The following is a 26,944-nucleotide window of genomic DNA, read 5'->3' on the forward strand; positions in this document are numbered from 1 at the left end:
CATTGTGAGACTTGTTGTTACTGTTTTTAGCATATTGAATATGCTATGGGGAGCTTGCCATGCTCTGCTGTGTGGGTGGGATACTCTTGGTAGCTTTCTGGGCTCTCTAAGAGGGAAAAAGGAATCAAACCCAGGTCATCCAAGTGCAAGGCAAACGCCCTACCCGCTGTGCTATTGCTCCAGCCCATAGTGATATATAGTATCACTATATGGTATCAGAAATAATCAACTAACATAAAGAATAATCAAAACAAATGTTGGGGGTTTGGAGAAATTAGATTATTCATATATTTCTAATAGAATATTAAGTAGTAGAAACATCATGGAAAATAGTTTTTCAGTTTCTTTCTAAATTAATATGCAAGTATCATCCAACCTAGTAATTGCACTCCTGGGCTTTTGTCCCAGAGAAATGAGGATTTACATTCACATAAAAACCTGTATGCAAATGTTTATAACAGTTTTATCTGTAATAACCCCAAACTGAAAACAACCCAGATGTCCTTTATAGTGAATCCATCCATAGCTGGAATTCTGCTTAGCACTATGGAGAGCAAGCTATTGGTATCTATAATGAGCTGATAACTCTCCAGAGATTTATCACTGTATCACTATTATCCAATTGTTAATTGATTTGCTCAAACAGATGCCAGCAACATCTCCATTCATCCTATCCCTGAGATTTTAGCAGCCTCTCTTTATTCGTCCTTCCCAACGGTGCTGCGTTGGAGGCTCTTTCAGGGTCAGGGGAATGAGACCTATCATTGTTACTGTTTTTGGCATATCAAATACGCCACAGGGAGCCTGCCAGGCTTTGCCTTGTGGGCAGGATACTCTAGGTAGCTTGATGGGTTCTCCGAGAGGGAGAACTAGACAGTAAGAGGTCCTGCAGCCACAAATGCAGCCACGCACACTTCTGGGAGCTTTGTTTTATTATCTCTGGATCTTGGCCGTTGATGAGATTACACAGTGCCGGGAAGCAGTTTGTGTATGTGACTGCCTAGCTACTGGAAAAAGGGGATCTGGGTGGAAGAGGCCCAGTCCCAATCAGAGCAGGCTTGGAGATCTCAGCCCTGGGTCCTGCACACCTGGAGGCCTCTGCCCGTTCCTTCATGCGCTGAGGCTTGTCCAAGTGTGTGGAGAGTGGCCTTGAGCATGGCTGTGGTTGGGTTCCAGAAGTCTTTGGCTGCAGAGGCTCTGCTCGGGGTGGGGAGGGAAACTCAACCACCCCCCTCTGAGGGGCCCCAGTGAAGACAGCCAGGCGCAGGGGCAGGAGATTCTGCCATTTATACTGCATGTAATAAAAGGCAGTCCCACAAACATAACACTATATGAGTAGAGTAAGAGAACTTTCTTGAGTAGACAAAATTATAGAAAAGTAGAACAAATTAGTGGATGCCAACAGTTAAGAAGGGATGGGGTGGGTGAGGTAGATATGGATATGCAAGAGATCCTTGTAGTGGAGGAAAATTTCTTATCTGTTTTAATATTCTGGTTATGATATTGTACTATAATTTTGTAAGCTGCTACCATTAGGAAATACAGGTTATATAGTACAAAGAATTTCTTTGTATCATTTCTTCTAATTGCATGTGAGTCTACAATTAAGTCAAAGTAAAAAATCTTAACTTTAAATGAACTTACAAGATTTTTTTTAAAAATTGAAAGAGTGATAATTCAGCAGGTAAGGCACTTGCCTTGCATACGGCTGACATGCGTTCTATCCCTGCACCCGATATGGTCCCCCAAGTCCCACCAAGAGTGATCTCTGAGTGCAGAGCCAGTAGTAAGCCCTGGGTGCAGCCATGTGTGGCCCCAAAACAAACAAAAAAATTTGCATCACTTCTATATTTCTCTTATTTCCGTCTCTGTGTACTTACTGTAAAAGAAAAGCCAATAACTTAAATTTTTTCCATATCTAATATTTATTGAATCACTGTGAGATACATAGTTATAAAGTTGTTCATTTTGTAAACTTTATTTTAGTTTTATAATGTTGTTCACAACAGTTCATTACAGATAATATTCAAACACCAATCCTACCACCTTGTACCTTCCTACCACCATAAGAGAGAAAGTGTGTGAAGATTGTTGTATTTCATCCTGGAGCCATTTAGGCCCTTGTATAAGAGATTATTACAAGTATGTATGTTAAACCCAAACAAATGTGTGATACTTTTGGTACATCAGTGGGCTAGATTATAAGAGGTTTGATGTTGCATTTGTGGCCGCAGTCTCCAGGAAATACTGTGTCGCTCTCTTCCAGGAGCTTTATATTATAGTCTCTGGATCTTGGTCGTTGATGAGATTATATGGCGCTGGAGGCAGTTTGTGGGTGTGGCTGCCAAGCTACTGGAAAACTGGGGAGCTGTGGGGAGGAGGCCCAGTTTCATTATGAGCGAGCTTAGAGATCTCAGTCATGGGTTCCGCATACCTGGGTTTTTCTGCTTATTCCCTAATAGGTGAGGCTCTTCCAAGCCTAGGGAGAGCGGCCTTGAACATGGCTGCACGGCCAGGTTCTAGAGGTTTTGGCTGCTGGAGTTCTGCTGGGTTGAGGATGGAAACTCAACCCACCCTCCTCCAAGTTGCCCCAGTGAATACAGTCTGGTGCAGGGTCAGGACCAAAAATTGTTCATTTTTAAGTTTCAGTCATACTGTGTATCAACACCCATCCTTCATCAGTATACATTTCCTACCACCAATGTCCCCAGTTTCCTTCTCTCCCCCCAAACCCTGCCCCCCACCTCTATAGCAAGCACTGTCTCTTTCTTTCTCTCTCTCTCTTTCTCTCTCTCTCTTCTTGCACCTTCTCTCTTTCCTTTTGGGCATTATGGTTTACATCTGTTTCTAATTTCTATGTTTTAATTCCAGATACCTCACTGAATTATTTTATCATACTGACAGATTTTATTGAGACTTTGTAGATATGCAATCATATAATGATATTAGCAGAAAATAAGGCCATTAAAACCTTATTTTTCAGTGTACTTCCCAGTTGTTTAATTTCCTCAGATTTGTTCAAAGCATTTTATACAAGATTAAATAAAAGTAATGAATATTCTTATCTAATTACTGCTTGTAATGTAAATGGTATTATTATAACATCTATTCTATTTAGACTTTATTTGCTTCTAGTTATTTAAATAGTTCTCATTTTTTGTTTTGTATTTTTTTTCAATGCTGATTTCAGCCTATATGGATATGATCATGTGATCACTAGAGTCCGCAGGTTTCCCCTCACCCTCCCTACTCTACCTATTTTAACTCCCACCCAGCTTGCCTTCTTGACAGGCACATTTTGAGTTTTGTTACAGTAAACTGAATTTCCTTCTTTCAGTGTTGTGGATGCCTCTCCATCACCAATGTATCTGGGGCCCTTGGTCCTTGCACCTTGTTATTTCTTATCCACTTCTTTCTACCTGCCTCAATTTCTTCCCCAGTATGTCCTTCTCCTCCCTTTATGCTGGAGTTAAGGGTGATTGAATCATCCCCATTTCATACCTTGTATTCCCTTGTCCAGTTATTCTATTTGCCACACTTAAGTGAGGTCATCCTATATTTGTTCTTCTTCTGGGTTCCTTAACATATTAAGTTCCATCCAGTTTCAGTGAATTGCATGATTTCATTGTTCCTTGCATCTGCGTACTATTCCATTGTGTGTATATATAGCACGTCTTCATAATCCACTTACTTGTCACTGTACACCTAGGTTGATTTCATCTCTTAGCTACTGTACTCAGTGCTGCAATTAATAATGTAATGGATAATAGTGCACACGTGTTTTTTTTTACCAAACATACTCCTAACACAGGATTGACACTCTCTCTTTCCAGCATGCCATGTGCCATATCGACAAGTGCCCTTCTCATATGGCACTTCACATGGTAGAATAGGCCACACCTGATAGTGCCTGGGTTTACTTCTGGCTTTTCAATCTTTAGATTGAATGATTTCGTAACCTAAGGAAGAAATATCAGAGGTGGAATTGCTGGGTCATATGGCAGTTCAATTGTTAGTTTACTGAGAAATCTACAAATTGTTTTCCATGGGGTTGAAACATACAACATACCTACTAGCATAGATAAAAGTTCTCTTTTTACCACACCAACACAGATTGTTCCCAATATTTTTTTTTTGTTCCCAATATCTTTGATATATACCATTCTCACTGGTGTGAGAAAATATCTCACTATTGTATTGATTTGGAGTTCCCTAATTATAAGTGATGTGAGCATTTTTTTTCATATGCCTACTGGCCATCTGTCTATCTTCCTCAGAGAAGTGCCTATGCATTTTCTCTCCCCAATTTTTGATGGGGTTTTCAGATGTTTGTGGTTGTTGTTCTTTGGGAGTACTCCATATGCACTGGACATCAACTCTTTCTATGATAGATTGATGTATTACTATATTCTCACATTCAGTTAGTTGTTTTTTAATGTTAGCCATGTAGAAACTTTTTTATTTTATGTAGTTCCATTTGTTTGCTTTTCTATATTTTTCTATTATTCTATTTTTTAACAGTTCCAGGGACCAAACCCAGGACCTCATGCAAGGTACATAATTTATGCTTGTTTGATGAAATTAATTGAGTAAACTGTCAAGAACATTTTCCCCATGTTCTTGACCAATTAAAGTAACATCCTAATTGTCTGTTTTAAAAAAGGTTGGTTATCTCAACTGTGAGCCCATCTGGTCCTAGCACCTTTCTCACAGCAAATCTCTAACCAGTTTTACAAGTTCCTCTACAGTCGTTTGACCTATGTTACTCACTTCGTAAGGTTTTAGTCATTTCTATTTTGCTTTCAAAAACATGTTCAGGGGATCAGAGAGGTAACACAGCTAACAGTTGTATTTGGACAGCCCAGGTTCAATCCCCCACAGCATGTATGACTCCCAAGCTCTGTCAGGAAGTATCCTTGAGTGCAGAGACAAGAGCAAGGCCTCAGCACTGCTGGTATGGCCTGAAAACAAAATAATACAAGTAAATAAATCAGGAAAAGTGATCTCCTTTTGAGAAATATTCCATAATATTTTTTAAAATCTTTTATGTCTCTGTGATTACTCTTTAATCTATAATCAGACTGCTAAGAGTTGGACATTTTTATTTTAAATTATTGTTCAAGGGACCACTTTCCATACGTATTTATTCTTCCTACTTGTCCTTCTTTGTCTTCTATTATGCTGCTGTAAACATTTATTTTAATCAATTTATCCCCATGGGTTCTTCTGATTTAATATTTTCTTAGTTTCTTAAATAAGTATCAAGGCTGGAAAAATAGTACAAAAATAGTACAATAAGGCACTTACCTTGTATATGGATAATCCTGTTCTAATCCCTGGCACCTCAGATGCTCTCCTAATCACCATCTGGAGTGATCCCTGAGCACGGAACTAGAGTAAGCCCAGAGCACTACGTGATGTGGCCCCGACAAAAAACAACAGCAAAAACGATGAATAACAACTTTTTATATTTTTATTCTCTTAAAAAAATTATTGAATCACTGGACTGGAACAGTAGGGCATTTACCTTGCACATGGCTGACCCAGGTTCGATTCCTCTGCCTCTCTTAAAGAGTATCTTGCCCACACAGCAGAACCTGTGGCAAATTACTTGTGGCATATTTGATATGCCAAAAACAGTAACAAGAAGTCTCACAATGGAGACGTCACTGGTGCCCGCTCGAGCAAATCGACGAGGACCGGGATGACAGTGATACAGTGATACAGAGATTGAATCACTGTGAATAGACCCTTACGAAGCTGTTTATGATTGGATTTCAGTCATACAGTGTTCTAAGACCCATCCCTCCACAGTTTCCCTCCCATCATTCCGCCTACCTCTATGGCAGATGTTTTTCTTCTCTCTCTCTCTCTCTCTCTCTCTCTCTCTCTCTCTCTCTCTCTCTCTCTCTCTCTCTCTTTCTTTCTCTCTCTCCTGAGTATCAACATTTTATATTTTATTTTTTCTAGTAAGACCAGAAAGCTACACATCTTTCAAAGAGTAGAATTTCACAGTTCTACATGTTTCAGCAAGAAATGTTTTTTTAGTTGCTTTATAGATTATTGTAATTTCTGTTTTTTCCTCCTTAACATAAAAATTATTTATGTATTTTAATTTTAAATTTCAAAGAAAGGATGCTTTGTCAGACATATTCTTTCTTCTTATTAAATTTTGTTCTGTGAACGTATTCTATAAAATCTCGATTGCTTAGATTTTGTTAAGGTTCACTTGGTGGCTAATTATAAAACCAATTTGTATAAATGTTTCTTAACAAAAAGAAATAAAAGGGCTCAGTCATTGATAATAAGAGTTATGCATGTGTATTTATGTAAGATATGCATATATATGCAAATCAAAGAGCTGCATATTTATATATGCAAACACATATATTTCTAAATGCATTTGTACATTCACACTTTTTTGTGTACGCTAGCCTTTGCTCTGTATCTTTGTTGTTTGTTTAACCTGTCTGTTCTGAGATAGTTCTCTCACACTGTAGTTTCATGGCATTCTCTAACATAAGTTTTGTTTTGTAGAGATATGAACTTTACATTTGTTTTACTCGGGTTTTTTGTTTTTTGTTTTTAACTAGTGAGTCACCGTGAGGGTACAGTTACAAATTTACCCATTTTCGTGCTTGTGTTTCCCTCATACAATGTTTGAGAACCCATCCCTCCACCAGTGTCCATTCTCCACCACCAATGAACCCAGTATCCCTCCCACTCTCCAATCCCGACTCCCCCACCCCACCCCACCTCTGTGGCAGGGTATTCCATTTTGTTCTCTCTCTCCTTTTCGGTGTTGTGTTTTGCGATAGGGATAGAGTGGCCATAGTGTTCAGTCTCTAGTCTATGTTGTACTCAGGTTTTAAACATCTTTTCTGAACCTATACAACACATAAGTATATGACTCCTCTGCTTACTCTGCTAAACACTTTAATCTCAAATTCCACCTTGTTTGTCATGAAAACCACAAATCCTGCTTTCTTCAGACTTAGGTGTGATTGAATTCTTCCCTTTCTGTTCAGCCATTAAACAGGGGCACACTGGCCATGCAAAGGAAAGTTCTGGAAGTTGTGAGGAGCTTGAAGGGCAAGGATACTGTAGCACTGTCCTCCCATTGTTCAACAATTTGCTCGAGCAGGCACCAGTAATGTCTCCATTGTGAGACTTGTTGTTATTATTTTTGGCATATCGAATATGCCACGGGGAGCTTGCCAGGCTCTGCCGTGCAGGCAGGATACTCCTGGTAGCTTGCCAGGCTCTCCAAGAGGGACAGAGGAATCAAACCCAGATTGACCTCGTGCAAGGCAAATGCCTACCCACTGTGCTATCGCTCTAATTCAGGGCAAGGGCAGCATGAGTAACTGTCTTTACTGTGGTTTTAGTGAGTGGGGAGGAGGAAAGCAGGGTAGGCAGGGTTAGGATTGGCCCATTGGTAAAATACCAGTAGCTCAAGGAGAATGGGAGCAGCCTATGTTATCTGCCTGGCCTCAATGAGGGCAGAGACTTGGTGACCCAGGTCAGGACAGGGCAGAGGGGGTGGTTGGGGTGGGATGTGAGCTCGGAGTGGTTTGGGTTGTCTAATAAAAGGTGACAATTCATGTGACTTCAGTCTATCTCACAATTTGCTGAAAGGTCAGTGCCTCCAGATTCAAGAGCCCCAAATGTCAATGCATAAAACAAACAAAAAAAAATGGAAAGGTACGGTTACTATACATACACTCTTGTTTGTCTGTGTTTTTGCACTGGAGCAAGAGAAAAACAGACTTCTCGTGGGATTAGGAGAATCAGGGAGCTGGAAAATGACCATCACAATCCACAACCACCAAATTTACCCTCCAGGTAATTGCGAACTATTCTTTCTCTGGCTCTTAATGATGGGGTAAAAATAATCCATATTTGGAGTCAAGCATAGAATGAGTATTCTGGGCTTGGTAGAAACCTTTGGAATGAATCCATTCCTTACCTTTCCTCTATCTGTTGTTTATATCTCCTCTTCATTCCTGCTGGAAGAAATCTAATTTTGTCTTCAGATTTTTCTGATTGAAAAAAGAAGATTTTGCTCTGTCTAGAAGCAAAGCCTGTTTCATTTGGGCCTCAGTCTGCTAATTCCTAAAAGCCTGGCGTCTTGCTGTACACATTTTTAAAAACACTCAGAACTGCAGCCAGATCAGATAATGTATATAATAGGCTCACAGAACTGATGAGGAGTCCTTCGTTACACTTATTATACATCTAAAAACTAAAAACACCCTTCTTTAAATTTGTTTACTATGTTTCTTTCTTTTTCACTAGAGCAGAAGAAATGTCCATCCTGCATTCCACCCCGGTATATTGCCAATGACCACCAATTCCCAGAAAATCCTTCTGCACGTGTAAGGATTTCTGCAGAATGAATGGGAACTCTGAGAAGAATAGTGATGTATCTGCTTGAATCCTGAACCCCTAGCACCTGACTTGGTGCTGGAAAAATCATGTATTCATTTAACTCTTTCTTACACAAAAGAGGCCAAATTGCTGATCAAAAGCTTTTGCAGGCGTTCACTTCTGCTGAATAAGCGACACCAAATAAAAGGTTTTGGGTTACTTTTAGAAGGAAAAAACCAGCCCTCCAGGGAGCCAAGGTCAGGCACTGAAATCATTGCTGTTGTTACAAAAAAGCAATATATTCCAGATTACCTTTCCTGAACCCTCTCATCTTCAAAATCTATGTTGGCAAGAGACCAACATAGAAGGGCTGTTGTATAGCTTCAAGGAGAGAGTGATTGGCAGGAACTTAGCACAGAGCCCAGGGGAAACGCTCAAAGTCCACTTCTGCTCTTGTGGTTGTGTAGCGAGTGACCATTAGGTGGGCTTAATTCCAAGTGTGTCCTAAGGCTAGGCAAAGCTGTGTGCTCTGCCCCTACTGTGATGGGTACATGTTCGAATCCACTCCAGACTGAGCTAAAGCCTGATGATCTCTACCACTCTGTCTTCTGAGCTAGGGTTTCCAGAGAACTCGAATTTGTAGTTACTTGGGTTTAACTTTATATAAAAGCTCAACATGTTAATGAAAAAAACTGGTTAAGCGAGACATTGGAGAATAGGGCAAAATAATGCAGAATTCTGAAAGAATTTGAGGGGCTGCTCATTAGCTCATTTATTCAGTCAATGAGCAATGAGCTCCATTGTTACTAAGGGTGAAATGGGTACATCAACATGCCCCACCTGTGTTTTTCACTTGCTTGCCCTCAGAGAAATGAAAAGACGCCATTTTCTTAATATGTGAATACAAACTCCTAGATCGACATTTTTGTTGTTGTTGACTAGAAACATGTATTTGCAAGATAGCACCTTTATTTACTGCAGAATACTAGAACCTTTTTTTAAAAAAATGTTTTAAATTTTATTGAATCACCGTAAGATAGTTACAAGCTTTCATGTTTGGGTTACAATCTCACAATGATCAAACACCCATCCCTTCACCAGTGCATATTCCCCACCACCAATATCCCGGGTATACCCCCTCTTTCACATTCTCCCCCTGCCTCTATGGCAGAAAATATTCCCCATACTCTCTCTCTACTTTAGGGCATTATAGATTGCAACACAGACACTGAGAGGTCATTATGTTTGTTCCATTATCTACTTTTGGCATACATCTCCCATCCTGACTGGTTCCTCCAGCCATCATTTTCTTAGTGATCCCTTCTCTATTCCATCTGCCTTCTCCCCTCCACTCATGAAGCAGACTTCCAGCTATGGGGCAATCCTCCTGGCCCTTGTATCTACTGTCCTTGGGTGTCAGCCTCATGTGATGTTATTTTATACTCCACAAATGAGTGCAGTCCCTCTATGTCTGTCCCTCTCTTTCTGACTCATTTTACTTAGCATGATACTCTCCATGTTTATCCATTTATAAGCAATATTCATGACTTCATCTCTCCTAACAGCTGCATAGTATTCCATTGTGTAGATGTACCAAAGTTTCTTTAACCAGTCATCTGTTTTAGGGCACTCGGGTTGTTTCCATATTTTGGAATGCCAGAACCTTAACATAGGTTCACTGGAGTTTTCTGAGTAAAGGGTTTAGTAAGCTCAACTCCCAAATTCCATTGACTGTACAACTTCTCTCTTTCTAAGTGCTACTTGTAGACCCAAGCAGCTCTTAGAACACTATTACGAGAAGTCTTTATCCAAGTGTGAATCATTCATTTCAGAGGACAGCAGGGGAGCTGGCAATGTCCTGCCCTCTGACACCCTCTGCCCTCTGCCAGTCTGTCCAGCTGAGGGGTCCGTTGAGTGGTGTCTGTGTATAGAAGCTTCTTGGCTAGCTTACTTTCTGGCCTGGTTCAGTACCAAGGTGTTACCCCTTTAGGTCTCAGGCATTGTGGAGGACCAGTCCTCAAGTACAAAACTATAGCTCGAGGGTGAATGTGTATGAGTGTGTTGAACTTTGGGGCTGAGACTCCAGATCCTGTCAACCCCTGTACAGCTGTACATGAGACCATGACACACAGTTTGGTGCAGGGAAGCAGAGAAATGTGCCAGGTATCAGGGAATCTTGCTGACTCCACAATACACCCAGTTAGTAGCTGCAGGAATTTGAGAGCATCATTTTCAGATCAAAAGACCCGTTTCCACTGCTCAGAACTCATTGCCAGGTAGAAGAGGAGTGGGACCTGTGACACTTGAGCGATTGCACCCCCTCCCCTATCTGAGGACAGTATTGCTGAGTGATCAGTCTTCTCCCTGAGTACAGAGAACCTTTGTACGCCCCTGTTCACCCCATTCAAACATATCATGTCCCAGTAGCTTGATCTGACTCTCATTCCCGGACTTCATAAAATTAAAAAGTGTTGAATGTGAGATATTTGGGTTCCACAACATCCCCTTTACGGGAAGAGCAGAGTGTTTGGAGACATCAGTGACCCTGATCAAGGAGTGGTGTGAGAGGGAGGGTGAAGGTAGAAGTATGAGATCCTTATGTTACATTTTAAAGATCCCATCTTAAATTTTGAACTTGCTTGCTTGTTTTCTGTCTGTCTGTCTGTCTGTCTGTCTGTCTGCCTTTCCTGGCTATCGTGGGGACCTCCTACATAGTGTTTTGGAGGCCCAAGTGTCCCTCCCATTGATTCTTAAACAACTCAGCTAGGGGATTCAATTCAAGGCCCCAAGGATGTGGAGCTGGTTAGACCCTGTGGTGCTGGTGGACCACTCAGGTCACTGCAGTGGTTCCCAAGAGGCCTTCAGGGCTGTACCTTTCAATGCTGGGATTGAAATATGGTTGGCTTCATGTAAGGCTTATGTCTTAATCTCTGCACTGTATCTCTGACCACAGATACTTGGTTCTAAAGGGATGCGGATTGGAAGCAGGGGTGGGTTTAGACATTAGGAACCTGTGCCCTAGTCACAAGACACTGCCGTAGTGTTCTGTGTGGCTGGCACGCGGACCCCCTTGTAAGGACAGATGAATAAGGCGGTGGCAAGTCCATCTTCTAAATCTAATAAATGGTTGGAGAGCATGAGAAGTCTCTTCTCTCTCTTTCCAAATATCAATTACTAAGGAAACGAAGGCTCCCCAGTTTTTAACTGCCCTTTCCAGAGAAGTGTGCGGCTGTGATGGAGAGAGGAGCCGGTGGGGCCGTTCTGTTAATAACCAACATCTGAGTGAAGTGCAAATTGCTGTACACTTGTGTGGGATTAGCCTCCAAGCTCCGTCCGAGGAGGAGTTGATAGGAGTTGCAACTGAGAGTGACCTGTAATCCTACCCTTTTCCCACTCCTAGCACTGGCAGGCACCGTCTGCTTTTAGCCGGCCGGCATGAATTTTGTGAGGTGGTTTCTGATTGCCTGCTAGTTCTGTGCCAACTTGTGACCAGAGTGGCAGCTAGAAGGCTGTTGATATAGACCTGGAAAGTATCACTGGTATCACCGAACCATCTTTCCTCTTCTGGTCTTGGACATCCGAGTATCTACTGAACTTTGGCGAAGGGGGTCTAGTTAAATAAGAAGGAGCTTGAAGAGTCGGATAGAAAAAAAGAGGAGGAGAGGGAATTGGGATTGGTGGACTGGACACTCCGCGGTCATGTTGCAGTGACTCTGCTGGGTCTGTCACCCAGATGAAGGTGTTAGAGATTGTTTCTCTCAAAGAGCTTTGAGAGAACTGAGCGGGGAAGCACCCTGCTTAAAACCAGGATGAGCAGATGACACTTGAATGGATTGGTCCTCTTGAAGAGAATCGCCAGGTCCTAGAGAAAGAGAATGCTCTGTGGTCCCATGCCTTAATCGCTTTCTGACCTCTTGGACCCAGAATTGTGCAAAGTAGTAATGATGTAAATATTTGGTTGTTGGGAGGATTGGTTGGGCTGATGGATGTGTAGTGTTTAGGATAAAGCCTGTTGTGTGCAAGGTGTTTTATTTATGCTCCTTCTGATTCATTATTGAACGTGGGTGGAGGATAGGCTGCTGTGGATAAAAGAAATGCTGTCACGTGCACCCCATTTGGGTCATCAGATTTTATCTTTTAAAAGACCACAAGTCCCATTCATCATGACTCAACAAACCAAATGCCCTGGGAATTCAGAAAGCCATTTTTTTTTTCTTTTTGGGTCACACCCAGCAATGCACAGGGATTATTCCTGGCTCTGCACTTAGGAATTACTCCTGGAAGTGCTCAGGGGACCATATGGGATGCTGGGAGTCGAACCCCGGTCGGCTGCATGCAAGGCAAATGCCCTACCCGCTGTGCTATCGCTCCAGCCACTTTGTAGTATTATTTTACAGGTTCATTTTTTAAGAGCCTCATAGAACCAGCCAGACTGCCAACTGTAAAAAGAGATGTTAATGAAAGGCCACTAGAGATGGAAGAAATGGGCGAGGAATGCCAAGATGCTCTGTGACTAGCGTGAGTGGGAAGCTAGACAGATCTGTGCTTGGGGGATAGGCAGTGGTGGCTGTGTTCCTGGAACTATTTTGCTGGAGGCTATATTATAGTATTATTAGGAACTAGGGCTGAAAAAGTGACAGGGAGGGAAGCTACATAGTCACTGGGAAAGTTGCAGCAGAGGACAGGAATGGGGCAAGAGAAAACCAACTTCTCTTTCCTCCCATTTCTGTTCTACTGGTATATTTCATTGGTCCAGAGGAAAGTTGCTAAAAGAAAAAAATCCAAATGAAACAGACCAGGCAGGTCGGCCCATCTCTGTACCTAGCACAGAGGAAGATAGAGGAATGTAGAAGAACAGCCACCCCACTTAGTAAGTCTTGTTTCACAGTCTTCGAGTATGCTACTCATTAATGGAATTTTTTGGTGGGAGAAGATAACCAGATACACCCGCATTTTATTGCTTTTATTTATAAGCAATAAAATGTGCTTATTTCATTTGAGTCTTTACTTGATGTAGCGAGACTAGCATCAGTCAAATTAGCGGCTTCAAAGGAAAAATAAATGTGCTAATACATTGATGTATTTATTTTTGAGCCCAAAGAGAAACTGTGACACTCAAAGCAGACCACATATAACCTTTCGTTTCCACGTCTCCTTGCCCCTTGGCGCTGAGTCACAGCAGTTGGTACTATAATGTTATGGTTTCGCCCACTTAGCTACGCATTGGTTAAGATATTTTAACCACTGAGTAGATTTTTAACAGTGACTTTTAAACCACTGTTTATTAATTACTGGGTAGTTTTTCAAAACTCACCTGGTGTTTTAGACTGTGTGGGCTGCTAAACCAAATTATCATAGACTGGCTGGTTAATAAGTGGCATAAATGTGTTGCTTGCAGTTGTGGAGGCTGAGAATCCAAGATTGGGCATCTAGAGCAATCTTACTTCCTTGTTCATAGTGTGTTGTCTGGGCCTTGTGTGGAGGAAGGGGCAAACACTCTTTGGGGATCACCTGATAAAGGCACTCATTCCATTTAGGAGGGCTCCTGTCTCTTGATTTCTCCCAGGAAGCCCACCTCTAATACTAACTAATACTAACTCCAACACTGAGGATTAGCTTTTAATGTATTAATTTTGAGGGGATACAAACATTCTGTAAATCACCTGTCTATATATGTGGACATTACAGTATTTCATTACTCTGCAGGGAAGCAGAGCTGACACAGGCCAGAACAGTTTCAATATGACAGTCACTGGCCAACTGACCATAGCTGACTACCTAAGATAAAAAGAAAATTAAATATAAATGAAGTTTAACATTCAACCGCTCAAGCTTAGTAGCCACATTTCAAATGCCTCATAGTCATACCTGGATTCTGACTGTCATTTTGATTAGTGCAGATATAAAATATTTATATCATTATGGGAAGTTCTCTTGTACAGTGACAGGTCTCCTCAAACTCAGTGGAAATGGTCTCAAGGCAATCAGACAGAGATTTAAAAAAATGATGAAACTGGGCCCAGAGAGACAGTACAGTGAGAAGGGCCCTTGCCTGGCATGCTGCTGACCCAGGTTCAATTCCCAGCACTACATATAGTCCCTCAGCCACAGTGATCTCTGAGCATAGGGGCAAGTCTAATCTCTGAGCACCACCAGGTGTGGTCCCAAATCAAAACAAAAGTCCACGGAACTAAATAGACCACACAAACTAAGGTTGAAGAGAAAGCACAGCTCTAGATGACAAGGAGGCATCTGACCCTTGCAATGAAGATGATCCCAAGTTCTCTGTGGATGGGGACAGAGTCTTAGAGGAGCTAAGAAAGATCAACAGAGAACAAAGGAAGGCCCATCCCTGGGACACTAGAAACCTATCTGAAAGTACTTATAAGGGGACTCCTTTTATTTCTGTTAAATGTTCATGGGTAATTCTACTGCCAATGTAAACTGAGGGTTATGTCTGGTGGTAAAGGGACTGCTTAGCTCCGTGCTATCCAGTAGTTCATTTCCAAGGATGAACCATGCCCAGGTGGCACGAGAGACACTATCACTGGAAAGTTGTGTAAATGCAAAGTAGGAACTAAAGGGGAGGGAGTGAATGAACCATTTGTCATCCTGGATTATTGAATTAATTTACCTTAGAACATGTGAAGTTTTTTGACATGTGGAGAGTGATGTGTGTCTCAAGCAGATGGGAGGGGCTGCTAAATCCGTGATAGGTGCCATGGGGTGTTTGCTGAGGTAAGATGCTATGAAGAGTACCACAGGTTGTGTGGTTAAGTGGCAGACTTATACTATTTCAATGGAGAGAGACTAGACATTCAGATCTATGTGTTGCCAATGTTGGTTCTTTCTGAGGGTCTGAGGGAGAGAACCTGTGCCATGCCTTCCTCTCTTAGGGTTTCTTATGGTGTTTCTGGACATCTTTGGTGTTCCTTGGATTGAAAGGCAAAAAAATTTTTGCCTTTCACATTCAAATGGAATGGCAGAGCCTGGCAAGTTCCTTGTGGCATATTTGATATGCCAAATACAGTGACAATAATGGGTTTCATTACCCTGACCCTGAAAGAGCCTCCAATACGGCACCATTTGGAAGGATGAGTAAGGAGAGGCTGTTAAAATCTCAGGGCTTCAACGAATGAAGACGTTACTGGTGCCCATTCAAGCAAATCAATGAACAACAGGATGACATTGATACAGTGATACATTCAAATGACCCATCCATATGTGTGTCCTAATATCCCCTTTATATGCTTATATCATGGGTTCATTCTATTCTAGCATGACCTCATCCTAACATAATTACTTTTATAATGATCCTAATCCCAAATAAGGTACTGGGAATTTAAGGAGATAATTTAACCTATAACAAAACACCTTGTAGAAAGGTCATATGTTTTATTGTCAGATAGGCTGGAGTTAAATCTTGTTTTATTTCTGCATTTTGGGCACAGTTCTATTTGTTCATCTGCAAAGTGAGGACAATATATTAAATATAATCAAATGGCAAGTGGTAACATGAAGCAATATTGTATCACCAGAATAGAAAAAAAATACTGGGCTGGAGCAATAGCACAGTATGTAGGGCGTTTGCTTTCATGTGGCTGACCTGGGTTCAATTCCCAGCATCCCATATGGTCCCCTGAGCACCACCAGGAGTAATTCCTGAGTGCAGAGCCAGGAGTAACCCCTGTGCATTGTCAGATGTGACCCAAAAAGAAAAAGAAATACTATGATTAATTGCATTTCTTCAATAATGTCTTATAGCCCAATTTGAAATATGCTGAATAGTGTATTTTAAGGACTAGGGAGCTAGATAAAGGAAAGAAGGATGTCTTGCTTGCATGTGGTCCTAAATTCAACCTCCAACACTGATTACACCCTTTCATTCCTGCAATACTGGGTGCATCTCTGGTAATCACCAACCCCTAGACTGATAGGTCCATCCTACCATGTCCAGGGTCACTGGATTGGAACTTTGGTGCCCCTGAGCACAGTGGCAAAGATGCTCACTTCCACAAAAATTACATTTTAAAGCCAATGATGGTAAGGATGGAAGATCACATGTCAAGTACTTTCTATGTGAAGACGGCAAGAGAGTGTCCCTAAAGGGGAGCTACATTTTTCTCTCATAACTGCCCTTACCTGAGCAGAAACAAGAGCATTGTCATTGGACACTGCTCCACTGGATGGCCTTTTCAAGCAGAAATTAAATAATTGAATGAGCAGTTGTCTCCTTGGCTTCCTAAAGTGTAAATGGGCTCTTTCTGCAAAATTTTGTTGATTACTTCAAACAGGATTATGTAGATCTTTTCCAGTCTCTCTTTCACTCTTGATTCAGATCTTGACTAATAAATCCCTTCATGTGAATGGTTCTAAGAGCCACAGAATGTTGGATGTTTACCTGTCTATTTAGTTGAAGTTGAAGGTTGGGTTCAGAGGGAGTGAATATAGATTGTGGGTGACCTGGAACAATCTCCTCCTCAAAGGATATATTTTATCAGCCATGCCTCTTGTCATTGTGACAGACACATGTTCCCAGAGGCCCCTTGTGGAAGGGAAGTCTGCCCACACTGAGGACAGCAAAGCTAAACCAATATGTCAGAGTCCATAGCCAGCTTCCACGAGGGTTGTCTTGAGAAGTCCAGGGGGAGCAATGGCTGTCAAATATAGACTCAGTAACCTAGAGCAGAAACCCTAATTCTATATGGCAGTCATCAGACCACCAGGACCAATGAAAACTATAACAAAATGACTCTCATCAATTCCTGTGCCCCCATGTGACTTCTTACATCACTAGTCAAATCACCGAGAGTTTTAGTCTTATCAAAGGAGAAAGTTCACTTAAATTGGGCTGGAGCGTTAGAACAGTGGTAGGACATTCACCTTGCATGTGGCCAACATGGGTTTAATTCCTCCACCCTTCTCAGAGAGCCCAGCAAGCTACTGAGAATATCTCACCCCCACGGCAGAGCCTGGCAAGCTACTTATGGTGTATTTGATATGCCAAAAACAGTAACAACAAGTCTCAAAATGGAGATGTCACTGGTGCCCGCTCGAGCAAATCGATGAGCAACGGGATGACAGTGACAGTGACAGTGATCTCTTCAACACTTCTCTGTCCCTCTCCCCATTGTCCTTCATGCCTCCCCTTCACTCCCTCACACCACCTCCTCCCTTTTCCCTCTCCCACCCTGCCCTGGCTTTTGAAACCTGCAAACTCTTTCGTCTGTGGCTCAAGCCACCACCCTGCAAGCTCATCCCTTGAAATCAGCAACCACAAGCAGCTGAAATCCTGAAACTGAGTGATGGCATTTCTGGTGGCTCCAAAATTTATTTTACTTTCTAAATTGTGGTGGTTTAATATGTCCCCTTTTGAAAAATTCTCTGTAATATCCCCTTTCTTTTTGAACATCATTATCCCTTCTGTACTCGGAGATGAGTTTCTCCCACACTCATTAAATGAATATTGTGGATCTATAAAAGAATACTAATTTTAAGGAATACTTGACCACCCAGACTGCCCCAGAGCATCTCTCTGGCCCTCGGTGCTATTCTTCACCAGTGTCCATTCTCCTCAGCACAAGGATCTGTGATTTTACCCCAAACCTTTGCTCTGGGACTGGCATCAGTTTGGGGGGCACTTTCACCTCCCCACAAATGGTATCACTTTACATACTCACCTACTAGGTCTTACCTCCCTTGCCGGGGCTATTTCAAGCCCTTGGATACCCCGAAGTTTCATATAGTCATTTTAGACATGATTTTTGAGAACACATAGACCTTGTCCCCACCATAGCATGTCAGGAAGACAAAATCACAGCCACAGCCTTCTTTGTCACCTTCCCACTCAGTTCCACATCTTATGTCAGTTGTGTGATGCGTGTGTGACTTTGGACCATGAAGTTTGGATGGATAAATTTCAAATTTGCATGACTTTGGGGCAGAGAGGTGAAACACATAGACTGTGAGAGGTAGGATGAAATTGAGAATATTGTGGGGTCTCCTTTGAGGAAGAGATGCTAATTGTACCTATGGCTTAGTCCTTTAATAAGCTTGAATAAAGGGTCCCATCAAAAGATGTCAACACACACTTTATCAGAAAGACAGACAGATGGTAATTAGGTGTCTGAAAAGATGCTCAACATCAGTAGTTTTTAGAAAAATGTAAATTTAAACCACAATGAGTTACCACTCCATGCCTATTATAAATTAAATAGTTAAACAAAAACCTATTTAGCACCCGAGTGTTTATCCAAAAGAGCTCTATGCCCTTACAAATGCTTGTACATGAATATTCATTGCAGTTTTATGTAAGTGCCAACTGGAAATAATCCAAAAGTCATCAGTAGACTACTACTGGCAATGAAGAGGCTGAGTTGGTGATGTACACAACTCGGATGAATAAATCTCTGAACAATTATGTTAAATGAAAGAATAGAGACCCCAAACAAAAGACTATATCCTATGTACAGTGTTTGTAATCTTAAAGAAGCTGCAAACTAATCCATAGAGAATAGAAAACAGATCAGAAGGGCTTTGGGAATGTAATGTCATAGGGTGTCCAGGTGGCAAAGGGTCAGGAGGAAATTGGGGGGTAGGTAAAGGAGTATGTTGACTTTCTTGATTATGGTGATGGTTTTCCAAGTGTACACATGTGTCATAACTTGCTGAATTGCACATTTTAAATAGATGTGGTCTGAAGTCATAGAGATAGTTCAGAGGGTAAAGGATTTCTATTTAGCTTGCATGCTGCCAACCCCAGTTCAGTTCCCGATATGGGACAAATTCTACCAAACACTTCCTGAGGTCACTCCTGAGCATAGAGCTAGGAATAGTTCCTAGCCACCCTGAGTGTGGCCCAAACAGCTCCCTCCAAATATATGTGCTCTATTATAGACCAGTTACATTTCAATAATACATTCTTCTTTAAGCAAAGTACCTTTGACATAAGTAGTTCTTAAACATGGCCTTGTATGGTTGTGGTATCCTTAAACATGGCCTTGTATGGTTGTGGTATCCTATTGACAGATAGTGTGGATTTTTCCAAAGGAGGGACAATAGAAACAGCCTCTCTTTCCTGTTGGCAAGTGAAAGGAAAGCCCAGATGTGTCCCAACATTTTCTCACCTGAGGCTCCCTGCAGTTCTAAATCATCCTTCTGGTTGCCTTATTCTGTAACAGTACAAACTGCCTTCTGACTCTTTAAGTACAGAGCTACAGAATGCCCCAGAATTTCTCTCCTTGACATATAGCTCAGACTCTGAAGGGACTTCCTTGGAGATCTTTTATTTGGGTGGATTGGAAAGAGGAGAAACAGTGCAAATCTCATCTGTCTTAAGAATCCTATTGAAAAATCCAATATCCTGATAGCGTTTCCCTTTCTCTCTCCTTGCAGGTGGACAGAACAGAGGTGATTCGCACCTGCATCAACCCAGTGTATTCCAAACTGTTTACCGTGGACTTTTACTTTGAAGAGGTGCAGCGCCTGCGGTTTGAGGTCCATGACATCAGCAGCAATCACAACGGGCTGAAGGAAGCTGACTTTCTGGGTGGCATGGAGTGCACCTTGGGCCAGGTGGGTGAATAGATGGGCCCCCTTGCCCTCCTCCAGCGTTTCTTCCTTCCACCTCCCTCCCTCTCCCCCTGCAATCCTGGCTTTCAGTCCTTCTTTTGGTGTTGCTTTTCTTGGACCCGGGTAGCCTTTTGGAACTTCCTAGGCACTGTCATAACCAATCTATTGAACATCACATTTACACTGGATGGTGTGCAAAATTAATCATTTTCTCTGCCAAATGCCTGCCTCCTGTTGGACATTCATTTAACAATGTATTGAGCATTTACCAAGTTCAGGTTCTGTGTCTGGGAGAGCTTTCTCCTGATGCCTTTGACATTTCCATCTTCCGATTCGAGTATGACAGCTCCCTCTTCTACCACCAGCTCACACACATACAGAGACTATTGCTCATCGCTGTGTTTTCCAAGTCACTGGGTCCAAAAATAGCTTGAGAGAGGAACTGGAAAGGTATTTGGTGAATGAGTAAGTGCTTTCACTTAGCCCTCACAGCAATGCGAAGTAAACATCCTCGTTCCATCCATTTATCAATGTAACTGAATGAGACTCAGAGGTTAGCTACTTGCCTCAGGCCGCCCGCTAATAAGTGGCAGAGAACTACAACTGGAACATAGTCGACTTTGCCAAGCACCGTCATTTTGTTTAATAATCCCTTTCTTTCCCCCCCCTCCCTTCCTATCATACTCAGGATTTCAGTAGGTGCTTAGGTGAAACAGAAAGGAACAAAGGATCCCCTATGCCCAAGAATAGAATCAAATTGGAGAAGGCAACATTTTGTACCTCAGATAGAGCAACCCTCTCAGCCGTTGTGAAATACAGTACCCCAGGTTCAAGACATAGGGTTGTCTTTTCTGCTGGGTAGAGTCAAGGAGGGGCTTACCTGCTGGGTAGACTCAAGATTGGGAGCATTGATCTAGTGGGAAATAACCTTCTCCTGAACTACAGGGAGGTTCCTGTGGAATCACAGTCAACCATGGGACTCCCATACGCATTTGCTGGAGATTGTGAGAAGGGCGTGCTTGTGGTCATTTCCAATCAACAAGACAGGACAGTTTTCCTCAGAAAGGTTTCCTAGCCTTAAAGGCAAAAGGAGGCATGCATGAAGAAAAAGTCTTTTTTCTGTGAGTTCTGAGGCTATGACAGTCATCTTGCAGCAGTACTGAGGATGAGACAACCCCTCAGGGGAGCTCAAGGTCACAAGGTATGGAGGCACAGGCCTGAGACATTGCACTGGAACCCTCCCGGTCTGTAATATATATCCTACTGTTGAGCGCCTCTGGGAAAAGATTTCTCATTCTTTGAGCTAAAGGCATCATGGTGGCATCCAAACTTATTTCACCTACTGCCCTCTTTTTCAGAAAACAAAAATGTTTCGCCTTTGTTTAAGCTAAGCTTTGCTTCTTTAATGAAACAAAGTGCCCCTAATTGTAATGCAATTAATGCCCCTCTGGATCATTCTAGGGACAACCCCTTCCCCCCTTCCCCTCTTCCCCCCAAAAAACGGTATACCCACTTGGGAAACACTGATATAGAGCATAGGATAAATGAAAATATGGGCAGGATGGCTCTAGGGATGGCAGAATGATGGAAAACTGGGGGAGTGCACGGGCACTTAATTTCTCAAAATGAGAAAAGTGGCAAAGTGAGCCCTAAGGACTGTATTATAAATAATTCTTTCTATATCTTGATATTTGTCAAAAACTTCCATATTGATCATTTTATCTGACCTCTTGGCAGTTCTGGGAAAACCTTTGGCATTATTTATATTTAATGGTTCAGATGATCAAAGATCAAAAAAGTTCAGTGTCTTGACAGAGCCAAGACCAGAAGTGAGGAGCTTTTGATCCCTAACCCAGAATGTTCTCTCCTGCCATTATTTATGAAAGGAAAATGTTGGGAACCCACCGGTTCTGAGAACTGGTTGTTTTAATTCCTTGACTCAGGTGAAGCAGAGCAAGTCTGTGTAAACTTAAACTGCTTTGTCTGTAGCCAACCTTCTCTAAGCGTTTCAGCCATGAGTTTCCTTACATAGTTTATATTACTGTGGGCAATTCCTTGTGCCACTTGTAACATGGAATTCTAACAGACTGGATCATTCTTCAGAGAATTTCTTTCTGGCAAGAATGATCCCTTCAAAGTCCAAGATCCTGTAAACTACCTCCATTTCATTCATTTAGCCACTCATCCTATACTGGTTTGAGAAGTCTTTTTTATGAACTGAACATAGTCATTTCTCTCCTCACTTATATTTATTTCTACATTTGATCCCCACAGCTAGTTTACCTGAATCTCAAGTCAGAGACCACTTTCCACACTTTCTTATGTTTCATACAGTGCCATCTTTTATATATCATACGTTCAGGTCAAGTTTACTGTTAGTTAGTTTGGAAATTTTAAAATCAGTATAATTTAAAAAAAAACAACAAGAAAAAATTGTTTCATTTAGTGATTCAACAAGCATTTAGCTAGTGTCTTGGATATGCCAAGTGTCATGCAAGGGAGTAGAAACACAAAAATGAAAAAGACAGAGATCATACTCTCAAAGAACTTTTAATTAACTGGGAGACACAAGTTGGTAAATAAATAATGAAAATGCCTATTAGTGCTATAGTAGAGATGTGTTCTGAGGACTGTAGAGAAAAGATTTAGCTCTGCCTAGAAGGCATCATGGTAATCTCACAAGAAAGATGACTCTGGATTTGAATTTGGCAAGACATATATGAACTCCTATCTGGACAAAGAATGTTTAGGCAACAATGAGCACCATACAGTAGAATGAGAAGTGGTTTAGCACGGCCGATGGTCAAGAGGAGGCTAGACAGGTGATAAGGAGCCTGAAACTTCAAAGTGTCTCTCTGGAGTTAGGAGGGACCAGATAGTGTAGTGGGCAGAGAACTTGCCTTGCACACTGCGGATCTGGATTCAATCCCTAGCACCCCCATGTTGTTCCCTGAGAACTGCCAGGATTGATCTCTGGGTGTAGAGCAAGGAGTAAGCCCTGAGCACTGCTGTCCGTGGCTCCAAAACCAAAATAAATAAAATAAAGTTAGGAAACTTTCACTCAATGAATCCAATATCCTGGGGGTTCTAATGTGGTACAGGACAAATTATAGGAGTCATTTTCTCATTCCTGTGAGGGGAGGATGGAGGAAGGAAGGAAGGAGGAAAAGCATTAGGTGGGAATGATGAGAGAGAGGTGATGAGGCAGGAGGCATGGATGCTGAGGAGATCCAGAAGTGAGTTTGTCCAAACTAGAATCCATCGGCCTTTGGAGATAGGAGGAAGAAGGTTGTGTGATGTTGTTGGAGGAGTGTTTGGGCTGGTCTGGAGGGGAATTGAAGCCGAGTTGCTGGGTGAGGAATAGATGTGATACTGTCTTGTTGAGCCTGGATGTATGTGGAGACTCCAGGGAAGGTAACCAGTTGGTAACTGACCACGCACATCTGAGGAATGGCCACTTCCCAAAGATGGCAGGGAAGTAGGTGGGATCCTTCCAAACTTTGTTTTAATTTTATTTGTGGAAGGAAACTCATTGAACATGTCCCAGATGAACAAATTAAACAGAAAATTTTGAAGCCATGGAGAATGTAAGAACACCTCCAGGTCTGTCAGGCAAACTTTTTGATGAATTCACCTTGGGTATTCTCAGCTTCCAAGCCCCCTGCCCTCCTCACTTTCTCTCATCACTGTCCCCTAATGCTTCCCCTGACTCCAGGTCCATCCTCCCCTATACCCATCATGGGAATGCCAAGCTGATCTTTCGAACCAACACATCTAAAGAATAAATTTCCTGTTGTCTTGGTATGTGTATCCTTACGGGAACAATTTTCTCTGTCAAGTACACCAGGCAAGAGAATTTCTGACAAGAACTTTGTAAGGGTAGCCAACTCTTCATGTCTCAGGAATTTTTTTGACAGGGGGCCTTGATAGCCCATTTTCTTCTTTTTCTAAATTGTTGTTCTTTCTAGTATAATCAATGAAGAAAAGAGCAATAGGTTTTTCATTAGTCATACTTTCAATATAAAAATATGAATAGTCATAGTTTCATTCTTCATAAGTGAAGTGGCTCAGGAAGAATTGGCCCCGGGCAGTGTTGGGTAGGCAAGAGTGACTGGGTTTAGGAGTTGCCGCGCCCAAAGCAATGGTTCAGTTAGGGGCAGAGGCACCGTTCTACAATGCTAAAGTAAGTGTACAGATTGTGGAGCCTGGTGGTCTGGAGTCAAATCCCACCTTTCTCAAATGATACATCTAGAGGCAAATCCCTGCCACTCATAGGTATCAGTGACTTCCGTGCAGGATGGAAAGAATGATAGAACTGACCACCCCTTATTGTGAGGATCAAGTAAGGACATCCAAGGAAGGGAAAGCCTTGACCCAGAGAGAGCGCTTGGCTCTGGAAGTAGTATTGTTGTGGGGAGAAGCTAGAACATGACAGGAAGTAGTGGCCACTGTGGAACCAACATAGTTTCAGAAGTGAACCAGAAAGTGTAAACATTATGACAAGAAAACCCTTGTCCTGAGTAACTAGAAAAATCAAATTTGCAATTTTGCTTAATGTTTCTGAGTATACTTTAATTACAGGATTCTGTTTGTGTTTGTGTGTGTGTCACACACACACAGAGACTAAGAACAGAGGGTTACTCTTCTCAGACATGTTTGGTTTTGAATAAACATGGTTTCCAACCAGATCTCTGAAATTACCTGGGACAGGTCATTCTGTTCCTATCAGGCTATTGCCACGACCCCAGAGGAAAGAGCATGTGACTTCCCCAGGCTTGAGCACATTCAGGATGTACCACCTCAAGGCTATCTCTAGGTGTTTGCTCTGCCCAACACTCTGCCATGTGAAACAGCAGGAAGCCTGGCCTTGAGGAGAGGAAAATAGCAGCCCTCAGCATGGATCATGATGCCGAGTACAAGCACAGCAAGTGACTTAGCACTGAGCCACGTGCCAAAGGAATGTTCCCATCCCCAGAGAACACTCAAGACGGAACTGTGTGTTCCAGCAGATGGGGGAGGGGGGGCGAGTCTCAGGGATGCAGGTGCTGGGAAAGCTGTGGACTCCTTCTGGGAAGCTTGGAAACCATCGTTGGGTTTCGGTGGCTATAAAAGGACCAGTTCCTAAGGTCCTTTCCTCTGCAGCCATGACTTCTGTGCATTCACTTTATTAGTTCCTCTGTCTGTCTCCCTATTTCCTCACTTCTTCATGTACCAGATACACTGAATCAGAAAAAATAAAACTAAGAAAGCTAACATTTGACTTTCTCAGGCACTTTTATTTAGAGTCATTGGACCAGGCCTTCCCTAAATTCTCTCAACCTCCCAGGGAGGTAGTACTTTCCTTATCCCTATTCATATCCAAGGAAAGTGAGGCAAGTATAGCCAGATAACCTATGAAAATGGCTGGTTCCTAGATGATGGAACTGGAACTTGAATGTGGGCCTCTTTGGCTCCCAAACTCCTCATGAGAGAAAAATGACAATAATAGTTGGAAATGACCACTCTGAACAAGAACTGAGTGTGAAAAGTAAGTAAAGGAATCTATATGATCACTTTCAGTATCTGCATTGCAAACCATAATGCCCAAAGAAGGAGAGAGAAAGAGAGAGAGGGAGAGAGAGAAATATATATATTTAAATATAAGTTTATATATAAATATATAAATTTCCACTCCCTAGGCTCTGCACTAAGGGATAACTCCTGAGAGGACTCGGAAATTTATATGGGGTTCTAAAGATCAACCTAAGATCAGCTGTGTGCAAGGCAAGCACCTTACCCGCTGTACTATCTCTCTGACTGCTTACCTGCTATAGTATCCCTCTGACCCTTTACCCGATGTACTATCTCTCTGAGACCCTGAAAGAAACATTTTAAGCTTAATTATTGTAGTTTGGGTGCCTCGTTATCAGTCATTTGAGTCTAGTGCTTTAGCTCTCTGCAGATATCTTGCCTGTACAACACAGAGACGTCCAAAACTCCTCACCTGTTTGTTACTTCCAGGCCTTCTATTGTTGCCCCCCTGCCACCAACCTTCACTTCTCTCCTTCCTTGGAATTTTTGTTTCTATAATCTAAAGCCAATTATTTGCCCACTTTTGCTACCTACCATTCCCTAGACATGTTATTCTGATAATAATAGTCCACACTTAGTAATAACTAATCTGTAGACTGGAGTGATAGCACAGCAGGTAGGGCATTTACCTTGCACGTGGCCAACCCAGGTTTGATTCTTCCGTCCCTCTTGGAGAGCCCAACAAGCTACCGAGAGTATCCTGCCTGCATGGCAAAGCCTAGCGAGCCACCCGTGGCGTATTCCATATGCCAAAAACAGTAACAAGTCTCACAATGGAGACGTTACTGGTGCCCGCTTGAGCAAATCGAGCAATCTTTAGATCTAGCACTTGTCCTTGTCCATTGACTTACTTCACTTAACATAGATCCTCCACTTCAATCCAAGTTACAGCATGTTGTGTGAATGTATCAATCCTGTGGCTGCACAGTATTCCATTAGTATAGTTACATACTCTTCTGTTGTGGGGACCTCGGGCTGCTATCTGTGCTCCTGTCCAAAGGCAACTGAGCCATTCATCTGGGCTAACTGGGTAAACAGGCCCACAATCTCTAGTGAGAATCAATTAATCCCTGCCTGTTTCGTTGCTATCTGTTCCAGGCGAGTAGTCTTCCAATGAGATCTAGGAAAATCCCTCTGCCTTTACAGAATCCTCCACTGATACCTTTAAACGCCCTGTGTTGGTTCCTCACTGAAATCCTGAGCCCTCAATGGAATACTATGCAGCTATTAGGAGAGATGAAGTCGTGAAATTTGCTTATAAATGGATAGACATGGAGAGTATCATGCTAAGTAAAATGAGTCAGAAAGAGAGGGACAGACATAGAGGGACTGCACTCATTTGTGGAGTATAGAATAACATCACATGAGGCTGACACACAAGGACAGTAGATACAAGGGCCAGGAGGATTGCCCCATAGCTGGAAGCCTGCTT

At 42.2% G+C, this 26,944-nt stretch overlaps 1 protein-coding gene across 4 annotated transcripts in view; it reads left to right on the forward strand.

Moving 5' to 3' along the window:
* Positions 1 to 26,944, forward strand: part of CPNE4 (copine 4) — a 506,040-nt gene that overhangs the window by 317,390 nt on the left and 161,706 nt on the right. For all 4 annotated transcript variants that reach the window (XM_055134745.1, XM_055134747.1, XM_055134748.1 and 1 more), the window contains exon 3: positions 19,765 to 19,944. In XM_055134745.1, the coding sequence (XP_054990720.1) occupies positions 19,765 to 19,944 (180 nt within the window). The remainder of the gene's footprint in view (positions 1 to 19,764; positions 19,945 to 26,944) is intronic.

Source organism: Sorex araneus, chromosome 4, assembly GCF_027595985.1.
Source record: "Sorex araneus isolate mSorAra2 chromosome 4, mSorAra2.pri, whole genome shotgun sequence".
In the NCBI taxonomy this organism is placed as follows: Eukaryota; Metazoa; Chordata; class Mammalia; order Eulipotyphla; family Soricidae; genus Sorex; species Sorex araneus.